General features: G+C 44.4%; 2 protein-coding genes across 3 annotated transcripts; both read left to right on the forward strand.

Annotated features, from left to right (window-relative positions):
• Positions 1-2,750: 2,750 nt before the first annotated feature.
• LOC121497190 (protocadherin beta-18-like) lies at positions 2,751-5,496 on the forward strand. Its single transcript, XM_041766472.1, has one exon. The coding sequence runs from the start codon at positions 2,947-2,949 to the stop codon at positions 5,332-5,334; it is 2,388 nt and encodes a 795-aa protein (XP_041622406.1). The 5' UTR covers positions 2,751-2,946; the 3' UTR covers positions 5,335-5,496.
• Positions 5,497-8,666: 3,170 nt separating this feature from the next.
• Positions 8,667-17,662, forward strand: LOC121497191 (protocadherin beta-15-like). Of its 2 annotated transcripts, XM_041766474.1 has the most exons (2): positions 8,667-11,066; positions 17,149-17,661. In XM_041766474.1, the coding sequence occupies exons 1-2, from the start codon at positions 8,820-8,822 to the stop codon at positions 17,278-17,280; spliced, it is 2,379 nt and encodes a 792-aa protein (XP_041622408.1). In that variant the 5' UTR covers positions 8,667-8,819; the 3' UTR covers positions 17,281-17,661. The 2 variants fall into 2 exon arrangements, with proteins under 2 accessions (XP_041622408.1, XP_041622407.1); XM_041766473.1 differs by lacking the exon at positions 8,667-11,066 and having other exon boundaries at positions 13,433-17,662.
• The last annotated feature ends 81 nt before the right edge of the window (positions 17,663-17,743 follow it).

Raw genomic sequence — 17,743 nt, forward strand, 5'->3', positions numbered from 1 at the left:
AAATATTCTGAGATTATTAATATAATCTCAGAGAGATTAATAAAATATAATATAATCTGAGATTAATAATATATATTTAAAAATTCTGAGATTTTTCCAGAAATGATTAAAATGTCAACACACAGGTTCAAGAGACTCAAATAAACCTAACAGGATAAAAAAAAAGCTAACCATGCTTGGAAACATCATTGTGCAGCTTCAGAAAAAGACAAAGAGAAATCTTTTTTTAAAAATGAAAAGGCATAGGAAAAGACATGTAATCTTTAAACACATGGCAGTTAGACAGCTATGTTCCATGCTGACAATTTCTCAACCGTAGCACTGGAAATTAAAAGTAAAATATCTTCAATATGATAAAAGAAATTAGAAAATCTTCCTGCTTAGTCTTTGCACATACAAGTCATCAAATAAGAAAATCAAATGAGACATATAAGTTTGGCTTTAAACAAGAGCATAGGAGAGAAGTGGTATAAAGACAATTGATTTTTTAAATATAACTTCTTATAGTTTTACTCTGTCCATCCCTTGCCACAATTCCAAGTCCATGAGTTTGACCTATCTCTGTTTCTAGCCTTCTTAATCCCTGGTCTTAGTCACCTAAGATCGTGGCTACTTTTACTTTAGTCTTAGTCATATAAGACCATGGACACTTTCTAGAGATGGTAGTCTCTTAGGGCTACATCATCTTTGAAATCACAAAATCAAGCATATTCCTCTTTTAAAAAAAGATTTATTTACTCATTCATAAGAGGCACAGAGAGAGACAGACGGAGAAGTAGGCTCCATGCAAGGAGCCCAACTTGGGACTCGATCCCGGTTCCAGGATCACACCCTAGGCTGAAGGCAGACCTAAACTGCTGAGCCAGCCAGGCTGCCCAAGCATACTCTTTTAATCTACAACTTACCTCTTTCTTGAAGGGCTTCAACCACCATTTATACCAATAAATTCCAAATTTGTCTCTGCAACTCAAACCTCTTTTCTCAACTTAATTTACACAATGGGAGATCATTTATATAACTATATGGGATGCTCTATGGAAAATTCAAATTCAACATGTTTTAAATTTAAGTGGTCCCTTCCTCAAAATGAAACATCCTCTCCAACTCTATATCTGTTCCTCTCTTCTTTTCCTGTTTTCTCTATCAGTTAATAGCACCAACACTCCCTCAGTTCCCTAAGCCTGAAAAAAGGGTACATTTCTTTTCACTTCTTCTTATCTCACTCCCTCCATGTCATTTGTCACCACCACCCCTATCTTTATCATTTTATTACAAGCTTATTACTGCATTTCTAGTTGAGATCAGTAGCATCTTTTCCATTTAAAAGCCTTTAATAATCTTGCGTTTCCATTAATTTTGAGTCCAAATGCCTTGACAGGATTTACAAAATTATTTGCTTATCTCCCCAATATCAGTTCTTATTTCTTTCCTCTTGCTGTATGGCTCAGCCATATTGATCCTCCTTCAGTTCTTGCAAAACACTTCTCTCATCTCAGATTTGCAGTCATGTTTTGGGATTATCTGGAAATTTTTACCCAACACCGAATTTTTGTTCCAGAAAAGTCTTTTCTGTATTTCCAAATTCTGGTTACATGACCTTTATCTATGCTCTTACAATAGCATAAACTTTTGCTATCATGGTATTCATTATGTTCCTTTTTTTAAGTTTTAATTTATTTTTATTTTCAGGGGGAGGGGCAGAGTGAAAGAGAAGGAGGGAATCTTAAACAAGCTCCACACAGCTCAGCACAGAGCAGACTCAGGGCTGGATCTCATGACCCTGAAATCAGGTCCTGAGCTGAAATCAAGAGTTGGATGCTTAAACAGCTGAGCCATCCAGGCACCCCTCATTATGTTCTGTTTTTAAATGTGCAATCACTTTTCTGCCTCCATCGTTCAGGACAGAAACTGCTTACCACTCTATTCCTCCTAACACTTAGTACCATTCCTATAGCACAAAGCACATGGTCAATAAATATTTGCTAGATAAAGTAATGAGTGGATGAATAAAATATTTATGATTATGCCTCTGGAAGGCCTAGGTCTGCAAAATAGATTTCTTTTCCACAGCTAAACTGGGATCTAGTTTGTTAAATTTTTTAATGTCAGAAACGGACATATCTTGCTTTATTCATTACTGTTGAGCACTTACTTACTTTCTACTTCTGCCAGGTAAGTCTCCTATGAAGTGTCTCTAAGTAAATGATACCATTTACCCAGCCTGAAATGTCCAGTCACCCCAAAACAACTGTATTTATATATGTATTTATATATTAGGTTCAGTTAGAAATTCATGACCTTATTATGATTATTGTCTTTTCTAGGAGTATTTGCTGATAGCTAGAGAAGACAACCTCTGTTTCTCCTTTCCAATTTTCCTGGTAACATTTTGCTCACAAATTCTTAACTTTTTTTTAGTTGTTTTACATATTGTCTTCAAAAGAGAGCATAGAAATTAGGGCTTTATCTTAAACATGATTTTTATATTCACTATAGCACTAACAGATTGTGGTTTGTTGTGTTAAAGACTGAATAATAATAGCATCACATATCACAAAGAATGCAACTCAGAAAATAAGAATATAAGAGAAAGTGTAACTTAATCAACAAACAAAATGAATTAATATTTTGTCTCAAACTTATCTGACTTATTTAAAACCTGAGAAGCTTCGGAATCGCATGGTGGCGCTGCAGGATAAGATGGGGACTTTTTTGTACCATCCAATGCTCTGGTCTCCATTAATCAGTGGAACTGAGAGCATAGGAGAAGCAGGAAGGGAGAAAGAGGCTTTCAGGAGAAAGCCAGGGAGCCAACACCACCCTTGTGACAGGATTACAAGTCTATAGATTCCCAGTGGTCCAGGCTGATAGATGAGAGGAGCAATTTAGGAGCTGTTTGCGACTGAGTTGAAACATTTCTGCAGAAACACGTTTGGCTAAGGAGCCATGGAGCCAGGAGAGAAGCATTCTCAGCAGATAAGGCAAGTACTGCTTTTCTTTGTTTTCCTCGGAGGGTCTTTGGTGTGCTCAGAGCCCTGGCGTTACTCTGTGGCAGAGGAATTGGAGATTGGATCCTTTATAGCCAATATAGTGAAAGACAGTGGTTTGAGTGTGGAAGACTTGGTTGCACGGGGGGTGAGAGTCATCTTTGACGACTATAAACCATATTTACAGTTGGATCAGCAGAGTGGCAACTTGCTCTTAAATGAGCAACTGGATCGGGAGGCACTTTGCCATCTCACAGAGCCGTGTATATTGCATTTCCAGGTATTATTTGAAAATCCTTTACAATTTTTTCGGGCTGAACTTTGGGTTAAAGACATAAATGATCATATTCCTACATTCCTAGACAAACACATACTTCTGAAAATCTCAGAAAGTACTGCTCCAGGAACCTCATTCCAAATGGACAGTGCTCAGGACTTGGATGTAGGAAAGAATGGTGTCCAAAACTACACATTAAGTCCCAATCCTTATTTCCGCCTTAAAGTACAAGACAGTGATGATGGCAGAAAATACCCAGAGCTGTTACTGGACCAATCTCTGGATCGAGAAAAGGAGCCTGAGCTTAAATTAAAGCTAACAGCCTTGGATGGCGGGTCTCCACCCAGGTCTGGAACTACACTGGTTCGTGTTTTGGTTTTAGATATCAATGATAATGCTCCAGAGTTTGAAAGACCTGTCTATGAGGTTCAGGTGCCAGAAAACAGCCCTGTGGACTCCTTGGTCGTCAGGGTTTCTGCTACAGATTTGGATGCTGGAATATATGGAGAACTATCTTACTCATTTTCCCATGTCTCTACAGACATACGGAAAACATTTGAAATCCATCCAATTTCTGGCGAAATCCATTTAAAAGCCCTTCTGGATTTTGAGTTAATTCAGTCATATACAATAAATATTCAGGCCACTGATGGGGGTAGTCTTTCTGGAAAATCAGCAATCTTAGTTCAGGTTGTGGATGTGAATGACAATCCACCAGAAATACTCATGACATCTCTTACCAGCCCCATTCCTGAAAATTCGTCCCCTGAAATGGTGGTAGCGGTTTTTAGCTTACGAGACCAGGATGCTGGAAACAACGGGAGGATGGTATGCTCCATTCAGGATGACCTTCCCTTTCTCTTGAGGCCTACTTTCAAGAATTTCTATACCTTGGTAACAAATGGGGCGCTGGACAGAGAGAGCCAGGCGGAGTACAACATCACCATCACCGTCAGTGACTTGGGGACCCCCAGGCTGCAAACCCAGCACACCATCACCGTGACGGTCTCCGACGTCAACGACAACGCCCCCGCCTTCAGCCAGACCACCTACACCCTGCGCGTCCGCGAGAACAACAGCCCCGCCCTGCACATCGGCACCGTGAGCGCCACCGACAGGGACGCGGGCGCCAACGCCCAGGTCACCTACTCGCTGCTGCCGCCCCGGGACCCGCAGCTGCCGCTCGCCTCGCTGGTGTCCATCAACGCGGACAACGGGCAGCTGTTCGCGCTCAGGTCCCTGGATTACGAGGCGCTGCAGGCCTTCGAGGTCCGCGTGGGCGCGGCCGACCGCGGCTCGCCCGCGCTGAGCAGCCAGGCGCTGGTGCGCGTGCTGGTGCTGGACGACAACGACAACGCGCCCTTCGTGCTGTACCCGCTGCAGAACGGCTCTGCGCCCTGCACCGAGCTGGTGCCGCGGGCGGCCGAGGCGGGCTACCTGGTGACCAAGGTGGTGGCGGTGGACGGCGACTCGGGCCAGAACGCCTGGCTGTCGTTCCAGCTGCTCAAGGCCACGGAGCCCGGGCTGTTCGGCGTGTGGGCGCACAACGGCGAGGTGCGCACGGCCCGGCTGCTGAGCGAGCGCGACGCCGTCAGGCACAGGCTGCTGGTGCTGGTCAAGGACAATGGCGAGCCGCCGCTGTCGGCCAGCGTCACGCTGCACGTGCTGCTGGTGGACGGCTTCTCGCAGCCCTACCTGCCGCTGCCGGACGTGGCGGCGGCCGAGGCCCGGGCCGACCCGCTCACCGTCTACCTGGTCATCGCCTTGGCGTCCGTGTCGTCGCTCTTCCTGTGCTCGGCGCTGGCGTTCGTGGCGGTGCGGCTGTGCAGGAGGAGCGGGGCGGCGTCGGGGGGTGGCTGCGCGGTGCCCGAGGGCCACTTCCCGGGCCACCTGGTGGACGTCAGCGGCGCGGGGACCCTGTCCCAGAGCTACCAGTACGAGGTGTGTCTGACGGGAGGCTCAGGGACCAGCGAGTTCAAGTTTCTTAAACCTGCTATCCCTAACCTTCCTCCCCAGGAATGTAAAATGGAAGAAAGCCACAGTTTTAAGAATAGCATGGAGTTCATTTAGGGATTTGATTATTGTGCAGAGCTTTTAGAATCAATGCTGTTTCTTTGTAAAATGCATTCATTGTAATGTAAAATTCTTTGTTTTGGGTAACTTCCTTTTACCTGAGAGTTTTCAGTTTGCATTTTTTTTTAAGATTTTATTTATTCATGAGACATGGGGAGAGAGGCAGAAACACAGGTGGAGGGAGAAACAGGTTCCTTATAGGGAGCCTGATGTGGGACTGGATCCCGGAATCATGACCTGAACCTAAGGCAGACGTTCAACCATTGAGCCACCCAGGTGCCCAGTTTTCAGAAGTTTTAATAATTTGTTTTCTGCCCTTTTAATATTAACTGCAACCTCAAATACTTTATTCAAATATACAGCATTTTCCCTTCAAGCTTAATGGCACACTGGGCTCAATCATATTCTTTAGGTGTTCTGAGCTCTAGGTCCTCTCAATGAAACAGTTTCTATATGTTTGATAGAGGAAAATGCCTGGTCTAAATAAAAACCACGCATGGTTTCTAAGATACTGTCTTAGTTAGATTTTTTTTAAAAGCATAATCTTGCCATTCTACTTTTCTGACAAATATTTCAGAGTAATTTTTCTGCATTTAGGTATTTTTCTTTGAAAATATTTTGAGAACTGTATATATGGCTGGTAGATGTGTTAAATTCTAATCTTGTTTGGGTTAAGATATATATCCAACCACACTTCGTATCTGAGAACTTCCTCAGACTTCTCAAGGGAAATAATCACTGCTGAGATGTTTATTATACTTTTCTTTACCTCTCTTGGCCATTTTTGATTGACCTAAGTAATAGATTCCTGATTAAAGTAGGAATCGTCACATTCTCCAAGTTTCTAAATTTGTAATAATGATGCAGTTCATCTGTTCTTTTCCTGATTGCTTGTAACTAGGAAATAAATATTAAGTATGGACTAAGGTAGCCATGTTTAAACTTGTGTAGGTTGGCGGCACAAAACGGCAAGCAGAGAGGGAGGAAATAATGGAGGAATGGAAGGAAAGTGAGAAGAAATAAGGGGGTGGTGGAGGCAGAAGCCTAAGAAACAGAAGAGACTAAGAGCCACTTGGTTGTAGACCTGTCAGTTCTTAATTCCACTGTTCTTAAGTCCCTATTGTCTAATTGTTCTTGAGCTCTACGGTAAAACTCCACAGTTTCCTAAAAATTAACTCCTTTATTTAACTTATCTTGGGAAGAGTGCATTTCTTGAAACCAAAAGTGACAGGAAAGATGCATGCAATCTTGAGTATTCAATTAGACTATTAACCATAAAACCTAGGTCTTTTATTGCAGGCTTTTGATATTAATGCAATCAATGAATGTAATGAAAATGTACAAGCTTAGAGATAACTAATCTATACTAGAGAATTTTGTGACAAAACTTAATTTTGTAGACAATTTATGAGCTCTTTCCACAAAAAGATATTACGAAAGGTTTTATGGAATATTTTGTTAACAAGTTTCCCTCCATTTATTTTATGTGCTCCAGGATTAGTTTGAAAAAGTATCACTGAAAAAAAGTAAACTGAAATTGTTATTGTTTGGATATCTATACATCATACCTTCCTTATCATCTCTTTCTTTCAAAAATAACTGAGTTCAGTGTGAACAAAATAATTTTATCATCTAATGTAAAATCTTCAGGACCTATAAATAATCCAATTTATAGATCATATGGGTTAATTCATGATTTCATTAATAGTAATTTGATTGACACATACTCTATTACCAGAATCCTCAGGAAAAAATTCAAGCTTCCTGCCAAGTATATGAGCTTAAAATTTTCTCCTTAGAAAATAAAGAGAAAATTTATCTGAGAGATGCAAATTGGAATGAAAAACTTAGTTTGATCCATTCACTTACTGACATAGGAACCAGCTTCTGTCTATTAATATTTCTAAAAGTACACAGACATTAAGGGCACATTTTCTTGGACATTTGATTCCACAATAAAGAGTCTGATCCATGACCAACATCTTTCTATAAGGAAATTATCTATTAAATTTTAACTGTCAGCAGTATGTTCTCATATTTTGAGTTTACATAATCAGTTTCACTGTGTATAGGAAAACATTCTATTTTTTAAATGATATTTTATTTATTTATTCATGAGAGACACACACACAGAGAGAGAGGGGCAGAGACACAGGCAGAGGGAGAAGCAGGCTCCATGCAGGCAGCCCGGGTCTCCAGGATCAGGCTCTGGGCTGAAGGTGGCGGTAAACCGCCGAGCCACTTGGGCTGCCCAGGAAAACATTCTAAAATAGGATGTCGCTTTAAGTGATTTGTACCTTTAATAGAGTTAAACTAATATGCAAAACAATTTTTACACTTAGCCCATGCGGTTTTCCCAGTTAGACAGGTATTAGTGTGCCAGAATACAAGACAGTATCTATTATTTAAATGTTATTAAAATATTGGCTAAAGTTTGATGCAACTGAGGAGACCCAGGCTCCCTAACACAGATGTTTATCCCAGGAGTAAAAGAACTTCAGTTTCATGCTAGAGTGCCAGGATCCCAAGCCACAAGACATATGTAAGTTGCTTGCTAAAAATGAATAAATCTTCCTTACTTGATAAAAGTTTTACCTGCTCTTTCAGATAAATCAAACTTATTTTTTCTGCACTTTATTACTTTAACATCAGCCCTTTATTTTTTATGATCTCAACTATCCTACTTTTCCAGATCTCAGTGAATCTCTGCTTCAAAATGTATCTTGGTTTTAGGATAATTGTAGATGTCTTTACAAATTGTTTTGGACAATGGAACAAGATAATGCAACATGCTCACAGAGGTACAGAAACATTCTCCTTAGATAATATTTACAAATAAATCATCCACAACCCTGTAAGCTTTTTACTGACTTTGCGTAATAAACCAGTTTCTAGCTGGTCTATCACTTAAGTTTATACTCCTTACATGTGAATGAATCATGTGAATGAATCTTTTCATCTATTGTGCTGGCAGTGAGTTAAGAGTTTAATTGTGTATATTCTCTGTTTAGGAATAGACTGATAGGTACACAACGTTTTCTAGTCAATTTTCCTGGAGAGTACAGATTATACAATGTAGTAGACATACTGTGAACCCCATGAGGTCAGAGAAGGTATTTATATTCCCAGCACTTAATACAGTGCCTGACATATAACACAAAATCGATAAACACTTGTTGAATAAACAAATACAGTTGGCTTTGTTTTTTCATCCTTTCCCAAAGTGTCTGGCACCATTTCCCCATTCGTAATCTCACCAAGAAAATTTCAGCAAGCTAGGCTTAAGTACAACACATGGTGGCGCTATAAGCTAAGGCTGCGAAAAACAGACCTGCGGATGGTTAGCGTTCGGGGGCAGTCACACGCACTTCTAAGAGAAGATAATTCTTTACCGAGTTGCCTTGCGGCAGGGATTGATTCCCAGAGCGGACTGCCTAAAGACCAAACGGGCACTTGGATTCTAAAGATTTTTTCGCGTAGAAATGGAGGCTGAAGAGGAACGCTTTCCTAGACTAAGGCAAGTTCTTCTCTTTGTTTTGCTGGCTCATAGTTGCGCAGAGCAGGAAGTTTATCGTATTGCAGAGGAAACAGAGAGTGGTTCTTTTGTGGCCAATCTAGCAAAAGACATAGGGCTAGGGGTAAAAGAGCTCTCTTGGCGGAGGGCTCGGATCATTTTTAACGATGACAAAAAACATTTTCAGCTGAACCTTCAGACTGGAGATTTACAAATAAATGAGAAACTGGATCGGGAGGAACTGTGTGGCTCCACTGAGCCCTGTGTACTGCAATTCCAAGTGTTACTGGAAGAACCTTTGGAGGTATATAGGTATAAGCTTTTGGTCAGTGACATAAATGACAATTCCCCTGTGTTCCCAGAATCAGAAATGATTTTGAAAATCATGGAAAATACTCTTCCAGGGACTGTGTTTCCCCTGAAAAACGCACAAGATTTGGATGTAGGCATCAATAATATTCAAAACTACACCATTTATCCCAACTCCCACTTCCACGTTCTTACGCGCAATAGCGGTGAAGGCAGAAAATATCCGGAACTGGTTTTGGACAAAGCCCTAGATCGAGAGGAGCAGCCTGAACTTAGGTTAACTCTCCTGGCAGTAGATGGTGGAGTTCCTCCCAAAACTGGGACTGCCTTGGTCCTCATTGATGTCCTGGACATCAATGACAATGCCCCTGAATTTGTGCAGCCACTCTATCGTGCCCAGATCCTGGAAAACAGTCCCCTGGGATCTCTTATTGTAACTGTTTCAGCTAGAGATTTAGACACAGGAACAAATGGCAAAGTATTTTATTCATTTTTTTATGGCGATGAAGAGATTAGTAGGACATTTGCACTTAATGAACTCACAGGAGAAATTAAAATAATTAGGGAACTAGATTTTGAAAAAATTATGTCATATGAGCTGGATATTAAGGCCTCTGATGGAGCAGGTCTTTCTGGCAAATGCACTGTCATAATAGAGGTGGTGGATATAAATGACAACACTCCAGAACTGACTATGGCTTCACTTATAAGCTCGATCCCAGAAAATTCCCCTGAGGCCACCATAGCTCTTTTCAGTATTCAAGACCGAGACTCCGGGGAAAATGGGAGGATGTTTTGTTCCATCCAGGAAGATGTTCCGTTCACTCTAAAACCTTCCCTTGAGAATTTCTACAAGCTAGTAACAGAAGGAGCGCTGGACAGAGAGAGCCAGGCGGAGTACAACATCACCATCACCGTCAGTGACTTGGGGACCCCCAGGCTGCAAACCCAGCACACCATCACCGTGACGGTCTCCGACGTCAACGACAACGCCCCCGCCTTCAGCCAGACCACCTACACCCTGCGCGTCCGCGAGAACAACAGCCCCGCCCTGCACATCGGCACCGTGAGCGCCACCGACAGGGACGCGGGCGCCAACGCCCAGGTCACCTACTCGCTGCTGCCGCCCCGGGACCCGCAGCTGCCGCTCGCCTCGCTGGTGTCCATCAACGCGGACAACGGGCAGCTGTTCGCGCTCAGGTCCCTGGATTACGAGGCGCTGCAGGCCTTCGAGGTCCGCGTGGGCGCGGCCGACCGCGGCTCGCCCGCGCTGAGCAGCCAGGCGCTGGTGCGCGTGCTGGTGCTGGACGACAACGACAACGCGCCCTTCGTGCTGTACCCGCTGCAGAACGGCTCTGCGCCCTGCACCGAGCTGGTGCCGCGGGCGGCCGAGGCGGGCTACCTGGTGACCAAGGTGGTGGCGGTGGACGGCGACTCGGGCCAGAACGCCTGGCTGTCGTTCCAGCTGCTCAAGGCCACGGAGCCCGGGCTGTTCGGCGTGTGGGCGCACAACGGCGAGGTGCGCACGGCCCGGCTGCTGAGCGAGCGCGACGCCGTCAGGCACAGGCTGCTGGTGCTGGTCAAGGACAATGGCGAGCCGCCGCTGTCGGCCAGCGTCACGCTGCACGTGCTGCTGGTGGACGGCTTCTCGCAGCCCTACCTGCCGCTGCCGGACGTGGCGGCGGCCGAGGCCCGGGCCGACCCGCTCACCGTCTACCTGGTCATCGCCTTGGCGTCCGTGTCGTCGCTCTTCCTGTGCTCGGCGCTGGCGTTCGTGGCGGTGCGGCTGTGCAGGAGGAGCGGGGCGGCGTCGGGGGGTGGCTGCGCGGTGCCCGAGGGCCACTTCCCGGGCCACCTGGTGGACGTCAGCGGCGCGGGGACCCTGTCCCAGAGCTACCAGTACGAGGTGTATCAGAGAAGAATCTGGGACCAAGGAATTTAAGTTCTTGAAGTCTGTTGTCTTCACCTAACAGAGGTCTGTGAATGACGTGGAGGAAAACCTAAATTTTGTAAATAGTTTTTGATTCAAGTAGGAATTTGGATGAAGGTTAGTTCCAGATCCCCCTTACTCGTTTTGGTCCATATAGAATTTACTCTTTACTCTTTTTATCATTTGTATTTTGATGGAGACAAAGAATTTTCAACTTTATTGCATTACTGAAAAGTGAACATATGTTGTATTTGTCAACTTTTCATTATCAAGCACTGTTGATTTGAAGATGACCCAGCCCCACCCTTTATTTGATTATTATATGGAAACTCTAAATTTTTGATGTTGTGGTTAGGAAGTATCATAATATTTATAAAATGAATATTAGTATATAGCTTCTGTTTCATCTGATATTAAGCCTGTCTTAAATTAAGTGGAGAAATGTCTGCAAAAATTGCATTTTTTTCACACTAGTAGTAAGTAGAAAGGCTATAATTTCTTCCATATGTAAAGGCTTTTCCTCTAGAAAGGCTATAATTTCTTCTATATGTAAGGGCTTTTCCTCTATATCAGCCTTCAGTATATCAATCTATGACTATTATCAAAAAATTATTACATTATTTCAAGATTTTTAAATGATAGATCCCTATAATGTCTTGTCTAGCGTACCCATAATTTTCAGGAACCTTCTCTCTTCAGTAGATATGTACTGTTGCATCCATGTTCATTTTATTTGATTCATTTTCCTCTGTTTTCAGACAGTCATCCAAGGTGGTATTGCTAATCCATGCTGAGCAAATCTCTTTTGTTTAAAAAAAATGGCTTTACTCGGTGTCCATCGAAAGATGAATGGATAACGATGTGGTTTATGTATATAATGGAATATTACTCAGCCATTAGAAATGACAAATACCCACCATTTGCTTCAATGTGGATGGAACTGGAGGGTATTATGCTGAGTGAAGTAAGTCAATCGGAGAAGGACAAACATTATATGTTCTCATTCATTTGGGGAATATAAAAGTGAAAGGGAATATAAGGGAAGGGAGAATAAATGTGTGGGAAATATCAGAAAGGGAAACAGAACATAAAGACTTCTAACTCTGGGAAAGGAACTAGGGGTGGTGGAAGGGGAGGAGGGCGGGGGGTGGGGGTGAATGGGCGACGGGCACTGAGGGGGGCACTTGACGGGATGAGCACTGGGTGTTATTCTGTATGTTGGCAAATTGAACACCAATAAAAAATAAATTTATTATTAAAAATGGCTTTAGAAATCAGATCTAAAATAGTTTGTTAGGAACTTAACAAGAAAATGACATCATGTTGGCTAAATACAATGAAAGAAAAAAGAGAAAGTCAGTCCACATAGAGTCCAAGAAGAAAGGAGATGCCTAAAAAGTAACATTATAGATTTTCCCAAGTCAGCTTTCTTCCTTGGATTTTTGGAAACAAATGTGTGCGCTTTTAAGAAATCTCCCTTTAATTATGTTAGCTAAGTAGAATTTTCCCTTATCAAATGCATGTTTAGTCTTGCATGGATTGAATTTTACTCATTGGATATCTTTTAAAAAGATTTTATTTATTCGAGAGAGAGAGAGAGAGAGAGAGAGAGAGAGAGAGGCAGAGACACAGGCAGAGGGAGAAGCAGGCTCCACGCAAAGATCCCTAAGTGGGAGTTGATCCTGGGACTCCAGGATCATATCCCAAGCTGAAGGCAGATACACACTCAACTGCTGAGCCATCCAGACATCCCATGAATTTTTTAAATTGGGGTTTTAATATTAGTATAATTATTTGGGATCAAAAGTTTGTGGAATATCAGTAGTCTGTAAGGGACAAGCACAAGCTTTTATTAAAATATGTGATTTTGAGAAGAATTGATGGTGGTTTTAAAATTTTACAACTTCTTTAGTGTCTTATGGAAATTCTTTGAATATTCTACTATGTAAGAAAAATTTGAATATTATTAGTGTCATAATAGCATTACTGTGAAATAACATTGACAATGTAAAATGTGTTCTAAAAGAGATGTACCCGGGGATCCCTGGGTGGCTCAGCAGTTTGGCGCCTGCCTTTGGCCCAGGGCGCGATCCTGGAGTCCCAGGATTGAGACCTGCATCGGGTTCCAGGCATGGAGCCTGCTTCCCCCTCTGCCTGTGTCTCTGCCTCTCTCTCTCTCTCTCTCTCTCTCTCTCAGCATGTCTATCATAAATAAATAAATAAATCTTTTCTAAAAAATAAAAGAGATGTACCTTTTTTTAAATAATAAATTTATTTTTTGTTGGTGTTCAATTTGCCAACGTACAGAATAACACCCAGTGCTCATCTGGTCAAGTGCCCACCTCAGTGCCCGCCACCCAGTCACCCCCACCCCACCCCCGCCCACCTCCCCTTCCACCACCCCTAGTTCATTTCCCAGAGTTAAGAGATGTACCTTATTTGTAGGATCTTTATAGCCTGGTCGCTATGTTCTGGTTTTTGTTTTTTAGAATCTATTCCATTGCATAGGGGATGCCAGAGTATTTTGCCATTTAATGAAAAATATTTAGATCATTCTGAAGTATTGCAAATTACTTTTCTAAAGAGTGTAGAAAATGGCTATTTGGGAACATGGTGTCTTGTTTATCCAGCTCATATAATGAACTTGGATCTTCTTAAGAAAAGAATCCATCTACCAGAATTTTAAAATTAATTGTGCTTTATTGATTGAGCTATTAAACAAATAGTTGTTGAGCATCTACTGTATGTTCCAGATGTTGGACATGTGGACATTAATAGAACAAAGATCTCAATCCCAAGAATGACACAGAAAAGAAGAAATTAGGGCAGCCCCGGTGGCCCAGTGGTTTAGTGCTGCCTTCAGCCCAGGATTGAGTCCCACGTCGGGCTCCCTGCTTCTCCCTGTACCTGTGTCTCTGCCTGTCTCTGTGTGTGTCTGTCATGAACAAATAAATAAAATATTTTTAAAAAGAAAAAAGTAAGTATGTACATGTATGCCATATCAGATAAATGCTAAGGAGGAAAAGTAGGGTTAGAGATATAGAAAGTGCCTTCATATGCATTTTACCATTGTTTGGAAGTTTTACAAAATCATAATTCCCTGACCTTATGTGGAAGTGATATCATAAACTAGGATTTAACTGGTAGCTTTTTCTTTGTTGTGATTCAACCAACGGGAACCATCATTCTATCACATACACTGCCTAGAATTTGAAAGAAAATCTAGAGGAATTCATCTTTCTTGCTGAGAGAATTTTAAGAAATCACTTAAGTATATACTGTTGTTTTTACAACATGATTTATTACTATTGTTTTCTTACACTTCTCAACTTTTGGAGCACTTCACCCAGTCTACAGTTTGTATAAAGTAGAGATTATATTTGGGTTGTTTAGTGATCTATTTCAGAACTTAATATGTAAATAACAATAACACTTCTTTGAGTGAAAGAATGAATAATTATAATTACATGGTTTTCTGATAATATTACCTCCTTCAAACCCTTTCCAAACTCCCAATTGCTGGCTGGATCAGAGAAAAGACAATTGTACCGATTCTTTTGGAAGACAACGCATGGTGGCGCTGCAGGCTAAGGCTTAAAAAAAAAAAAAAAAAGCAGCCCGGGAACTGCTGCGAACTCTACTTCCCATCTATAGCCGGAAACAAAAGCTTGTATGCAGAGTTCAGGACCAGTACGTCACGATACTCATCAGCATTTCCGGATAGTTACCAACCGAGAGATCCTTCACTGTTCCTAAGGTAGAGGTGAGCCCTGTTTTTGGAAAGGCGTTTGTGGAAGTAAAGATGGAGGCCGGAGGGGAGTGCTTTCCTAAACAAAGGCAAGTCCTGATTCTCTTTCTCCTGTTGGGAGAGGCTCTGGCAGGCTGGGAATCCCGTCGCTATTCCGTGATGGAGGAAACGGAGAGTGGCTCATTTGTGGCCAACCTGGCCAAGGACCTGGGACTGGGAGTAGGGGAGCTGGCAGCGCGGGGAGCCCGGGTGGTCTCTGAGGATAACGAACCCGGCTTGCAGCTTGATCTGCAGACCGGGGAGTTGGTATTAAGTGAGAAACTGGATCGGGAGGAGATGTGCGGCTCTACAGATCCATGTGTAATGCATTTCCAAGTGTTACTGAAAAACCCATTGGGAGTATTTCGGGGTGAGCTACTGGTGAGAGATATAAATGATCATTCTCCTGAATTTCCTGAAAGAGAAATGACTCTGAAAATCGTGGAGACAAGCCCTCCTGGGACTGTGTTTGCTTTGAAAAAAGCCCAGGACTTGGACGTGGGCAACAACAACATCCAAAATTACAGCATCAGTCCCAACTCTCATTTCCGTGTTTCTACCCGCACCAGAGGGGATGGTAGGAAATACCCAGAACTGGTACTAGTCAAAGAGCTGGATCGGGAGGAGCAGGCTGAGCTCAAATTAACTCTCACAGCGCTGGATGGAGGCTCTCCGCCCCGGTCTGGTGCTGCTCAGGTTCGCATCTTGGTCCTGGACGTCAATGACAATGCCCCTAAGTTTGTACAGACACTCTACCAGGTTCAAGTTCCAGAGAACAGCCCTGTGGGCATGCTAGTTGTCAAGGTCTCTGCTAGAGATTTAGACACTGGGACAAATGGGGAGATATCCTACTCCTATTTTTATAGTTCTCAGGAGATAAGTACAACTTTTGAGCTAAACAACTTTTCAGGAGAAGTTCGACTGATTAAAAAACTAGATTTTGAGACAATATCTTCATATGAGCTGGAAATAGAGGCATCTGATGGTGGAGGGCTTTCTGGAAGATGCTCTGTCTCCATTGAGGTGGTGGATGTTAACGATAACTTCCCAGAACTAACTATTTCATCACTCACGAGCCCCATTCCTGAAAATTCTCCAGAAACAGAGGTGGCCCTGTTTAGAGTTCGAGATCGAGACTCGGGGGACAACGGAAAGATGACTTGCTGCATCCAGGATGATCTACCTTTCCTCCTGAAACCATCAGAAGAGAATTTCTATACCTTGGTAACAAATGGGGCGCTGGACAGAGAGAGCCAGGCGGAGTACAACATCACCATCACCGTCAGTGACTTGGGGACCCCCAGGCTGCAAACCCAGCACACCATCACCGTGACGGTCTCCGACGTCAACGACAACGCCCCCGCCTTCAGCCAGACCACCTACACCCTGCGCGTCCGCGAGAACAACAGCCCCGCCCTGCACATCGGCACCGTGAGCGCCACCGACAGGGACGCGGGCGCCAACGCCCAGGTCACCTACTCGCTGCTGCCGCCCCGGGACCCGCAGCTGCCGCTCGCCTCGCTGGTGTCCATCAACGCGGACAACGGGCAGCTGTTCGCGCTCAGGTCCCTGGATTACGAGGCGCTGCAGGCCTTCGAGGTCCGCGTGGGCGCGGCCGACCGCGGCTCGCCCGCGCTGAGCAGCCAGGCGCTGGTGCGCGTGCTGGTGCTGGACGACAACGACAACGCGCCCTTCGTGCTGTACCCGCTGCAGAACGGCTCTGCGCCCTGCACCGAGCTGGTGCCGCGGGCGGCCGAGGCGGGCTACCTGGTGACCAAGGTGGTGGCGGTGGACGGCGACTCGGGCCAGAACGCCTGGCTGTCGTTCCAGCTGCTCAAGGCCACGGAGCCCGGGCTGTTCGGCGTGTGGGCGCACAACGGCGAGGTGCGCACGGCCCGGCTGCTGAGCGAGCGCGACGCCGTCAGGCACAGGCTGCTGGTGCTGGTCAAGGACAATGGCGAGCCGCCGCTGTCGGCCAGCGTCACGCTGCACGTGCTGCTGGTGGACGGCTTCTCGCAGCCCTACCTGCCGCTGCCGGACGTGGCGGCGGCCGAGGCCCGGGCCGACCCGCTCACCGTCTACCTGGTCATCGCCTTGGCGTCCGTGTCGTCGCTCTTCCTGTGCTCGGCGCTGGCGTTCGTGGCGGTGCGGCTGTGCAGGAGGAGCGGGGCGGCGTCGGGGGGTGGCTGCGCGGTGCCCGAGGGCCACTTCCCGGGCCACCTGGTGGACGTCAGCGGCGCGGGGACCCTGTCCCAGAGCTACCAGTACGAGGTGTGTCTGACGGGAGGCTCAGGGACCAGCGAGTTCAAGTTCTTGAAGCCGATTTTCCCCAATATTGTAAGCCAGGATCTTGGGAGGAAGTCAGAGGGAAATCCAACCTTCCAATCCAACTTTCCGGAATAGTTTAGGTATTTGAAACTTATTCTTTTCCTTTTCCATTAGTTTTGTCTCCTTGGCCTTTCTGTTGCTTTTTAAAATCCAGTAGTAATTTTAATTGTACTTTCCCCCTGTTTATACGTAGTAAATTTACTCTTAACGGTAACACTAAGAATGTCTGATTTCTGGAGTTGGTTCAATTGGTTAAGCCTCTGACTCTTGATCTCATCAGAGGTCTTGGTCTCAAGGTCATGAGTTCAAAGCCCATTTTGGGCTCCATGATGGAGTTTACTTAAAAAGGGGAATGATTCCTTTCTACACACTTCATTTAAAAAAAAAATATTTTGTTTATTTATTCATGACACACACACACACACACACAGAGAGAGAGAGAGAGAGAGAGAGAGAGAGAGAGAGGCAGAGACACAGGCAGAGGCAGAAGCAGGCTCCATGCAGGGGCCGATGTGGGACTCATCCAGGTCTCCAGATC

The sequence above is a fragment of the Vulpes lagopus genome, chromosome 8, assembly GCF_018345385.1.
Source record: "Vulpes lagopus strain Blue_001 chromosome 8, ASM1834538v1, whole genome shotgun sequence".
Lineage (NCBI taxonomy): Eukaryota > Metazoa > Chordata > Mammalia > Carnivora > Canidae > Vulpes > Vulpes lagopus.

Excerpts from the sequence above, each read along its gene's own strand:
- LOC121497190 (XM_041766472.1), top strand. The coding sequence starts at position 2,947 with ATGGAGCCAGGAGAGAAGCATTCTCAGCAGATAAGGCAAGTACTGCTT.
- LOC121497191 (XM_041766473.1), top strand. The coding sequence starts at position 14,893 with ATGGAGGCCGGAGGGGAGTGCTTTCCTAAACAAAGGCAAGTCCTGATT.